Raw genomic sequence first — 11,584 nt, 5'->3', positions numbered from 1 at the left:
GAACACTGCTTAGTGGTTTCACCGACGTTATCACAGACAGAAACGGACTGAGCAGTTTCTGACGAAAATTCTGGGCCGTTCTCCTGTGCAAAAGGCCCGCTCAGGTGCAAGGGCGTTAGCGAGAGCTGCCCAGGAGGTGGCAATCGGGAGCCTTTCTCAGGACTGGAGCAAAGGTGGAGGGAGGCTCCCAGGAAAAAGGTGGCTGCCTTTAAGGTGGGTTTATTTGCCTGCCAGATGGGAAGTCTGTGACCAGCCCCTTTCAAACAGGTAAAGGCAGTAAGGCTTCTCCACCCACTTGCCTTGATCTTTCATCATAACTGTGGGCCAGGCAGGGAGGTTGTGCAATGTGCGCGCTCCAGTCAGGAGGCTGCGGGAGAGATTCATGCGCTGTGAGCAGGAGCCGAGGCTTGGAGGCCTGAGCCAGGAGAGCAGGCAGGGGCTGGGATCGAGGCCCCCTCTCCAACCAGCATGGAGCTGAGGATGGGCAGGATCGAGCTCTCCCTTGGGATCCTTCTCTTTGGATCTCTCCTTCCTCCTGAGGTGCTTGGGAAAGAAGGTGAGTGTGGGACCTGCTGGGCTTGGACAGCAAGCAAGAGAGAGGGACCTCTTTGAGGGACGGGGAACGGGGCCTGGTCTGCTTGTGTGGGGTCCTGGGAACAGTATAGCCTTCCCGGAGAGAAGGGCTGCAGGAAACTGGTGCCTCGGAAAGCAGGTGGGGTGTGGGGGTTGAAATCCAAGAGCAAGCCCCCACTGTCTCTCAGTGAACTGAGCTCAGGTATGCTGTTCCCCCCTCCCTCTCCATTCCCTCTCAAACGAAGCACAACTGCCTCAACATATCTAGTGATCCAAGAGAATTCTTCCTCTGTTTGCATTAAACACATGTGTTGCAGATAACAAGCTTAAACATAAACTCACGAAGTTGTTCTCCTCACCCCCTCGACAACACCCCCGCAGTTTCCTAAGGAAGCTCACTAGAGAGTTAACCCTTGTGAGCAAGAGAGCAGTCATTTCTGGGAGGTGTGGGAGATGAGGCAGTCTCTTTAACATACCTCAGTGTGGGAAGGTAGAGCTCAGCTTTACAATTTCTTCTTCCACCTCTTCTTTCAAGACCCTCCTGCTTCCCCTGTCTGTTCTGCTGAGCCCCTTTTATTAGATACAGTAATCTTTTTTTCTTCCACCTTGGCAATTGCAAGGTAGTTATGAAACACCTGGGAAATGGGAATCTTAATAGAAGGGTGAGGAAGAGTAAAGCTCCGTTCAGTTTCCTACCTCTCACACTTAATTTCTGCTAGAGACTTCTTTTTGAGTCTCTCTTTTGTATGGCGAGGATTGTCAGAGCTTTTCTTCCGAAGGATGGCCCCCTTGTTTGCTGCTCCAAGCCCTTGATCGGGAGGACTTAGTCATAACTGGCAGTGCAGCCATGGGCTCACCTCAGACTGTGTGTGGAATGCTCATTTAAACTGTTCTTGACATGCATATTTGTATTAAGGATTCAGCTAAATGGAAACCACTAGTAGACATTATGGAGAAAGTGAACCCAGGTGAGAAGTAATATAAGGTATTGCCACACAGGCTCTGTTTTCCATATGTGTGTGACCAGTAGTTGTCAGTTACACACAGACTTCTCTGCCAACTTCTCAGCTATCTCAAACATCTTATTTTGTCTGCATCTGTGATCTACTCTTACTTCATGTGTCTAGCAAGGAACAAGCAGTTCCCTGACATCCTCTTTTCTGAAATTTTTCTTCTTTTGAGTAGATTTCCCATGTGGATGGAAAGCCATGGTGAGATTCCTAGGTCAGAGACTGTGGACCTAAGAGCCAGCAGCCCCAAAGTACTTGCATTCCCTCTGCTTTTGCAGCCCTACTGACTCGTTCTTCCTTTTTTTGGAGAAGCTGTGCTGTGGGTTTCGCTTTGAGAGATGTATTTCTTGAAGAGTGGGCTTTGCCCACACCTGTGATGGTGATGAGGCATGGCTTACAGACTGTGAAGGTTCTCGCCCTTGCTTCTTCTGAGTGTCTTTTCTTTTGCTCTCTGCTAGAACTTGCTGCACAGCCCCTCTTGCTTCCACATCACTGCTTCAGGCCTGAAGTGTGTGGGATAGATATTATCTGGGTGACGGTTCTGGAAGGACAAGCTAGCACACCCTGAATGTTTTTTTTTTGTTTTGTTTTGTTTTTTTTTGCTGCCAACAATACTAGAATAATATCTGAAATAGAGAGACTGAAAGCAGGAGAGAGCTGTCTCTTCTGGACAGGGAGTTTGTGGCTTGAAAGGTTTGGCCATATGACCATCCCATGAATGCAGCAAACTTGCAAAACCTGGATTCCTGCTTTTCATTTCTCCCAATCCCAAAAAGGTGTTTCAGAGGTGAGAATAGCAGTGCAATCCCTCTTATCTCCGATTCTGGGCCCACAGCCTGCTTCCTCATTCCACAGGACTCCTGCTGATCTGCACTTTACACTCTGTTAGTTGTAGTTGGCAGGCAGTGTTTGTGAAGCAGTCAGACGAGGGGGAGGAAATCTGGATATTTAAATGCAATTTAAATGTTTCCCCTCTCCTACCTCTCACTCTCAAATTCTTTTCTGAGATGTTTAGAAATGACCCCTCTGAATACACTCGCAGGAATTCAAAAGGTTAATCCAAAGATTTTTTTTCTTGTGTTAGCAAATTGGGGCTGTGATAGGTGCACTGACATCGGTAGTCTGTTCTGTCAGTGCCAGCAGAGCCAAAGGCAGCCTTGAAGCTGTGCATCCAGCAGTGTGACTTATTTCATCTTCTCTCCCTTCTCCTTGTTTGCCTAAGAAGTGATACATTTTTAATTTCACTCTAGATCAAGACTTAAGGGCAAACTCTGATCATATTTTCAAATTTCTTAGGGCTAAAAATGAATAGACTACTGAATTTCTTTGTCGAATGACTCCAGGAGCCAAGACTTAATGTGAAATCGTGCAGTGCAGTCCTTTGAGAGGTGGCAGTGCTGTGCCCTGAAGCTGCTATTATCTCGCTGTTGTGGCTGGAACGTTTCTGAGGAGCAGACAGTGAAACGATTTCTAGGCCAGCAACAGACAGTGAACTGCAGCTCTACAGAGGTGTAGAGCTAGGCAGATTGAGAAGCTGAAATCTCATGGCTTTTGGAGACTGTGACAGTGGAAACTCCCTTGTACCACTTCACACTGCCTGTCTTTCCCACGGTGTTTCAAGCACTGAATGGCACTTCTTGCTGACACCGATTGATCTTTTGTGCTGGTAATTTATTTGATTGCCTGCCTGTTCATCCATTTTGTCTGCTACCTTCCTATTCCAAGGATGTGAGCAGCTGCTAATGCTGTCTTCCCATTTCAATAGGCTTCGGCCTCCTGTTCCCATCCTGAGACAGCTTTAGAAAGCAGTAAATGTTGTCAGGGTTTAGCATGGCATTGCATTTTTCAGATGTTTCCAGATGCCTGTGGGTGTTAATTGAGAGGAAGGTGGAAGAGGAGGGGGTCTCGTATAGACAGAACTTTTTAACTCCTGACTAGCTGCAGTGTTTTATATTTTCCCATTCTTCCTCTACCCGTACTTTCTGAAGATAAAAGGTCACAAAGAATGTGGAGCTGTGAGGTGACAGAGAAAGTGCAGGCTTTGCCATCTTTGACAAAACTAGGATGAAGCCATTCCATGGGACATATGAGTTAGGTCACCGATTTTTTTCCCTTCTTTGGTTTTCAGTGAATCTGCTAGACACAAGCACTGCACAGGGTGAGCTGGGCTGGCTTCCAGACCCTCCAGAAGTAGGGGTGAGTATACATGTTCAAGGATGGGGAATGTTACAAAATGGAAAAACAGAATTCAAACTGAAAACTTGTCCTATCCTCTAGGATCAGGCATCTGCAACTCCTTCCTCTCCTGAACCTCTGATCACATTTTCAAATTTCATTGAGGGCTAAAAGTGAATAGACTACTGAATTTTTTTTGTGGGATGATTCCAGGAGCCAAGCCTTCATGTGAAATAATGCAGTGTAATCCTTTGAGAGGTGGCAGTGCTGTGCTCTCAGTTATATTTGTCTAAGTACAACTATTTTGCCTCAAATACAGATGAGTGATCCTTCTAGCATCAGGACTTCAGTGATGGAGGATGATTTCCTTTAAAGCAGCAGGGCTCTGTGGGAGTAGTGGAAAGAGGCACAACGGAATGGATTCAGGAACTACATGGCATCAGTTGAAAGGAAGGATGTTAATATGTAGTTAAAGCTCCTTATCCATGCTCTTATCTTTCTAGCAAGTCACAAGCTCTCCTATGGTGAAAGAGTCTTTACCCTTGCTGCTTATAAAGTAGATGTGGGCTCAGCCTGTTCTTAACTCATTTTCATAACTTTCCTCTGTAATGTGCTTTGGCTGGTTGAAATTCATCCCAGCCTCCACCTACTCCTGGTAGTCTTGTTAGGTGAACTAAAGCCAGATAGTGAGGTTTTCATATGCCTATACAGGCATAACTGCATTTGTTTTATTTGTACAGCTATTTTGCTTGTTATTATAACCTACTCAAAACAGGTGCCATAGTGACACATATACGTAGATCATCTTTTGCCCATTGTTCCCTTTGTTGTCCATATAAACTGTCTGCATGGTGATTTTAACCCAGTACTGCTCTCTAGGCATGTTCAGGACGAGGTCTGAAAACATAGAGAGGAACTGAAAAGTGCATTTTAAAAAATAATATGTTAGAAAGAAGACAAAACCTTTGTCACAGAACACCTGGTTTGGCATAAGAATTGCCATACCCTTCAGTTTGTGCTACATCTGCTTTTTTAAAAAAATAACCTTATATATTTCACATGTAGTTGCAGTTGGGAATTTTAGAAGATGCTGGAGAACATGGTCTGAGAGCATGCTAATCTAATAGATCAAGATGCTGATGACTGATAAACTAACAGATAATGAAAAATAGATTCACTGACTTCTGATGAGCAACTCCGTTGTAGGATTTTGTCTGTCATTTCCTGATAACTGTTGGAGGGGCTCACAAATTGCCACTAGCAAAAGTGGAACAATGGGTGATTCTCTTGGAATTAAACTTTGAACAAGTTTCAGAAACTGATCTTCTAAAATGCAGAAGGAAGTGCGTTTGAAAGAGAACCGAGATTAATTCAGAACATTTTTGACACAAAAGTGCTGAGATTAAAATGGAATAGACTGACTAGCTTCAGTATTAACAGGCTGGAAACATGTGAGCTGTATGGCTTACAGGGAAGAGCTGTATTTCATATAACAATGCTACTTGTATCTAATCTTGGGTGCCAGAGATCTCCCATCTGTGAGCTGGATTTGTGTCAATACACTTATCACACACAGAAGGAATTTGCTGTGAGGAATATTCATGCTTTATACGGATAAGGTCTCCAAGGCATAGCGCAGAGGAGGTTGGTTAACTCTGTGGAGGCAGAATTACACCTTTGTTTTCTGCTCTTCTTTAGCCAGTGATAATGCATGAAGTGGCTTGCCATGTTTGATGTTTTCATGGTAATGCAGGGTCTGTACAAACGTAGACAATGCTTTTGTTAATACATGTGCAGCCTATGTCCAAGCTGTAAAGTGAATCCCAGCCAGTTTTGGACAGCACAGGTCACTATTATTGATTTTTAGAGTACACTAACTAGCACTACACTAACTAACTAAAATCTTACCTAAGTTTAGTGGTGACATAAAACTGAAGTGTCTCTAGAAATTTGTTGGCTAAAAGGTTTATGCTAGCTTGCTTTGTAATAGGTGTTTACGAAGTGTTTCATTCATTTTAAGATAAAAGCTATTAAAAACAAAGCCCTTAACAAGGCAGACTGTAGTTCCCATAATTTTTTCTCTCTCTCTCCACAGCCCCCTCATCACCCAGCAAATTCCTTGATAATTTGTTTAATCAATTACTGTGGACTGTTGAGATAGCAATATCAAATAAGCATGGAGATGTATATTACAGTACAGTGGTAGAAACCACTCTTCTAACATGGTAGAAAACGAACGATGATCACTTTGAAGGTGTCAGGAACCAAAAACTTACTTGCTCTGACATCAAGCACTGATACAGGATGGGCAGAAAATGGCATGAGAGCATCCCTATGGGGAAGGATTTGGGGTGTCTGATGAAAGACTCAACATGTGCCAGCAATGTGCACTTGCAGCCCAGAAGGCCAACCATATTCTGGTTTACATCAAGAGAAGTGTGACCAGCAGGTTGAGGGAGGTGGTTCTGCCCCTCTACTCTGCTTCAGGTGGGTGGGAGTCCCCACCTGAGTACTGCATCCAGTTCTAGGGCCCCCAACACAAGAGGGACGTGGAGCTGTTGGATCAGGTCCAGAGGAGGGCCACAAGGATGATCAGAGGGCTGAAATACCTCCTCTATGAGTACATGCTGAGAAAGCTAGGGAGAGAGAGCTAGTCTCTTCAGACTAGAGAAGAGAAGGCTTGGGAAACCTTGTAGTAACCTCCCAGTACCTGAAAGAGGCCTATAGGAAAGCTGGAGAGGGACATTTTTAGAAGGGCATGTAGCAACAGGACAAGAGGAAATGGTTTTAAACTGGAAGAGGGTAGATTTAGACTTGAGATTAGGAAGAAATTCTTTACCATGAGAGTGGTGAGACACTGGAACAGGTTGCCCCAAGGTTGTGGACGTGCTCTCCCTGGAAGCATTCAAGGCCAGGCTGGACAGGGCTTTGAGCAACCTGGTCTAGTGGGAGGTGCCCCTACCTATAGCAGGGGGGTTGGAACTAGATGATCTTAAAGGTCCCTTCCAACCCCAACCATTCTATGATTCTTTAAGATCATCCCATGCTGCACAGGCAGTCTGGCTCCTTGCACTGATTTTAAAAATCATCAAATCTATTGGAAAAGTATTTCTGAAATGCTGTGATGACTAAACAAAATGACAAGGCACAGTAGCATTGCTTCCTGGCAGGTTGTAAAATAACAACATAAAAATCATGTATCTTTGTTTTGCTTTCAAGTATAATTACATCAGTTTTGAACAGATGGTAACGAGGAGCTGCATTATCCTCTTGAAGTTTGCTTTCAATAGATAAGGTTTTGAGCAACCCAGTCTGGCTCTGAATTTAGCCTTGTGTTGTCAGAATAGACTAGGGACCCAGAGGTCCTTTCACACCAAAATATTTCTTTATTTTCCATGAGTGTTCTGTTTGTCAGCACTTTGATTTTGTACATTTAGCCGAGGCAAGATAAGGCTCTCCCAGTTCTACTTGATTTAATGTATTCAGCTCTGTCACATCTATTCCTGTGATTCACTCTATCAGTTTATGTAGGCCTGTGATAAAATGTATTCAGCAAGCCAATATTTGTGTTTAGTTGCTATGATTATTCTATGCCTACCTTGTGTGCCAGTCTTGAAATTTTCCTTTTGTCTACTATTTCTGATTTCATTTTTGTGTATACAGGAACAGCATTTATATAGTCCAGTCACATTTTCAACTTTGTATGTGAATACTTAAGTTCTTAGCCATTTGTATAGTAGGTGGGCCTCTCAAGATGGCATTCTGTCTTTATACTGTTCTATGGATTGCAAATTAACCCAGCATTCCTTGGAGGCAAGTTTTCACCAGCTCTACAACAGTCAATGCTGACAGAAGAGATTGTTTTAACAGTTTCTTCATTTTTAATTTGGTTATCTGTTATTTCCAGAATCAGATGCACACTAGTTGCCAACTTGTATAAATAAGTACAATTTGCCCTATTGTATTAGTATCAGAAGTTCAGAAATGAACAATTCTCAACTGGTAGCTTTTTAGTTTAGAGAGTTTACTTTTCTCATATTATACTTCTGCATGGAACATAATATTATAGAAAATTCAGATGATTTTTCAATCCTTTATAGCCTGCCATTTTTGTGTATTCTGCATGAGGTGGAGAACATCTTTTTTTTTTTTTTTTTTCCTGCTGCTTCCACACATACATCAAACTATTGCTATCAGTTACAGACTTTCTACCAAGTCCCCTACTGTGAATGGTACCTGGCCTGCTCAGCTTTGATTCATTTTCACACAGGACAAAGAATAGGCATGTAAAGAACAGTGGCCTAACGTATCTCAACCCTCTTCAGAAATAGCCAATAGCTGCAGTTACTGTGGTTCCTAAAACACTTGGAAAGCTTTGGAAATGATGGAATTCTTGTGCAGCTCCTTAGCCCATGTTTCACAGGTCTGATTATGAATGTAGCAACTGCTAAAGCTATATGAATGTAACTTATGTAAGCTAGTGTTCAAACTGTTATTGTTGACATTTTATTTTTGTGTTAAATGCATGTCATAGTAAAAACTTCACGCTGCTCAATTGTTTGCTTTAGCTAATAGACTAGATCAAGTACTTGTGACCTGTCAGCAAATTTTTTATATCACTGACCACATTGTTTACAGGCCTCCAGGTTGTAGCAAGGCAAGGTAGATCCCAGTTGTTGATACTATCTGATGGCTGCTTTCTGTTTCCACCATTTCTGCTCAGACAGATGGGCCTGGCCATGAACAAAACAATGTTGTGGTCCACACAGCCCTCAATTTGCAAGTGATTTCAGCATAGCACTCCTATTTCACTAAACCTGAGTAGTTCACTTAATCATCAGTACCACATTCAGATCGGAACAAGTCTCAGCAAGTCTGCAGCATCTGAAGATAGTATGAAGAATAACCACCAGAAATGCTATTGTGTGCATCTCTTTCCACAGCTGTTGATAATGCACGTTCTCTAGGATCTAGCTCAAAGAGCTGTTGTTGCTTCTGATCCTGAAAGAAAGCATCATTACACTCCCCAGCCTGCTCTCAACTTGGGTATCAGGCATAGGTTTTTAACACCTCTAGGTAAATTGTTTCCATATTGAAATAAAGGATGAATGACTAAAAAAGTCAGTAACTAAATGAAAATGTGAATAGCTCTGGCTTCATCCATATCCTGACGTGCCCTACTGCTGTTGATATGCAGATTTATGGGGATACTTTTTGATGATAAGTAGTTACTGTATGTATATTTGGGAGAGAAGGAAAAAAAATGTTGTGCGTATCCAGGTATACTTTACTATATTAAACAAAGTGGGCTGGGGAATAAGGAAAGTGAGATGAGAAGAAGTTAGTTGTAAATTATTAAATAGTAGTACAATAGCTCATATTGCATGAGCCACTGACAAAGTAGCTGAGGCTGAAGTTACTGCCATACACCCAAGAAGCAATCTCAGCTAGTGAACTCAATCTTATGACTTGAAAGACAGAAACAACATTCTAAGCTAAAGTGAAGATGCTGTACAACCATTACATTCATTACCATGGCTGCTCAGGCACTGCAATGACGACAGCACTGTTGCCTAGCAGTTTCAAGAAGCTTGGCTCATCTTTTTATAGCTGATAGACGAGAGCGGACAAGGTTCACTGAACTTCCTCACATCAACACAAAAGCACCAGGAGTCAGCTGGAGCCTTCAGATGAGGCTGCCTATAGCAAGGTCCTCTGAGAAGACTAATAGGCTATTTAAAGTTTAAAAGCAAAACAAATTTTATTACAGTATCAACTAGAATGCTGCTGAGTTCGCAGGCAGACAAGTTAGAAAGGAAAGGCTTTTTTTTCTGCATGCTGCGTCCTTGCTGGGTTGACTCATGCTTTGAAGTGTGATTCTTACTAATTCAAAGGCCAACTAGCAGAAAAATTTGGTAATTTCCTCTGGTTTCTTGGAAGGTTATTTCTGTTATTTCTGTGGCTTTTAAGACCTATTCTTGCCTTCTCCATTCTTGGCCCAGAGCCAGTCATTTACACCATTATGGTGACTTTCATGCTGCTGTTTTCTGCAACTTCTTTTCTTCAGGTATGTTTGAACGTTCCAGAGAGAAGGCACAATTGCCCTGTCCTGGTGTGAGATCCAATCTGATCTGATGCTCATCTTTAAAAGGAACCTATAGAAATAGAGCACGTATTGTTCATTGCCATCAGATTCATTTTTCAGGTTCCCTTTAAATTTTGGAAGTGTACCATACAAAACCACAAATCACATCATACCAGGCTCTTTACCTGGGGAAAAAAAAAAAAAAAATTGCTTCTATTTAGAATCTACAATTTATGTAGTGCACAAGTAAGATGAGGGTAACATTTGCTTTATTGTTAATAGGATTTTAGACATGAATTCTGCCTCAGAGGCATAATCTGTTTTTCTGTTCCTATCTTTTTTATAATTATTGATATTGTTAATGAGTGTTACCAAAGCAGATTCATAAGAAATAAATGTTCTAACATGCCTATATGAAGTGTTGGACAAGACTATCGCTCTCCCTGACCTGGTAGCATCTGTTGTGACCAAGGCTGTTTTCACGCAAGACCTTAGTATGGCCAGGCAGTCCTGAGAATGTGCAGACAGCAGAACCTGGATTTGATAAACAGGTTATATAACAATGCACTGGAGTTCTGTGGCTCAAATTAGCACCTTACCTTCCCATAAGGACATGAATACAAGTTAAACTGTAAGGAGGTGGGTGGGATAGAGACCTATGCACTAGTGCCCTAAAGGAAAAACAATTACACAATGCTGTTGCTCCTCCCTGAAAATAATCAATGGATCACTGTGGGAAAAAAAAAATATCATCCCACCCAGAAAGATATGCAGACAAGCAACCATCACTCCTCTGTTGTATGGAAGGCTCCATGACAATGTGATGAAATCAAACTTGTCTGACCATTGACAAAAGTTCAAAGAAATACAAACAACCTCTGCTGTTCTTAGATGTGAAGTTATAGGACTCATGAAGTTAAAAGTCTAGTTGACTAATCAACAGGCTTCTTTCATCATCATCATCTGAACTGCCCTCCGCACCAGAAAGAAGGCTTGCAAGAGTGCTGAGAGAATTTCAGTGAAGGGTCACATTAACTTAATTCTGGAATATTTTCAAAATACCAGTATTGTGCTGCTATTTTTCATGGTCAGGTTTAGCTTTGCCTACTATAGATTGTCACTGGATGTATTTTATCCAAAGAGAACCTGCTTTCCATATCACAGCAGGTATCAGCAAGGTGTCTCTACTGTCATGGGCTCTCCTCTGAAACATTATGCTAAGAGTGTAATGTAGCTAAATCTGTAATGTTCAGCTAGCCTTCAGGTCTGAACCTATGTCAAGAATTTTTTTGCCGTGATGGCATGCAAATGCTATACAAAAGTCAAAAAGGCTCCGCAGGCAAAAAGTTCTGCTGTTTCTCTCCTTTTTCTGCAAGTGGGAAGACTGAGAAATCGTTCAGCTGTCTGTGCTCTTTCTAGGTGATTTTAGGCTTGAGACATCAGTGCTGCTGGGAAAGGTTGCTCTTTCTGGGCCCTGGGATTTTTCTTCAGGAAAAGATTTCATGGATTAAAATAGCACTCTGAGTTCTGTTGCAAATTAAATGGGAAAGAGATGCAGTTTTCTAAGTACAGGTACATTGGAGCTGGCTGTACTAAGTCAGTCTTTTGATCTTAGGGCAACTCCAACCCCAAGTTAAACAAGTTAGTGGTTTTCAGCATATGAACTCCTAGCCTTTCCAGTGGAGACATGCATCTTAGTTTAGTAACTTCCAGCTTACCAGCGAGATGCTTGCTTTGTTAC

General features: G+C 42.3%; 1 protein-coding gene across 1 annotated transcript in view; it reads left to right on the top strand.

Annotated features, from left to right (window-relative positions):
• Positions 1–468: 468 nt before the first annotated feature.
• Positions 469–11,584, top strand: part of EPHA1 (EPH receptor A1) — a gene marked incomplete at both ends in the record, with an annotated part of 30,370 nt that continues 19,254 nt past the window's right edge. The window contains 2 exons of the mRNA XM_079541361.1: positions 469–556; positions 3,712–3,779. Coding sequence (XP_079397487.1) covers positions 469–556; positions 3,712–3,779 — 156 coding nt within the window. The remainder of the gene's footprint in view (positions 557–3,711; positions 3,780–11,584) is intronic.

Source organism: Tetrao urogallus, assembly GCF_951394365.1.
Source record: "Tetrao urogallus genome assembly, chromosome: 1".
Taxonomy (NCBI): Eukaryota; Metazoa; Chordata; class Aves; order Galliformes; family Phasianidae; genus Tetrao; species Tetrao urogallus.
Note: the sequence above shows the minus strand (reverse complement) of the source record. Positions and strands in the feature narration are given on the sequence as shown.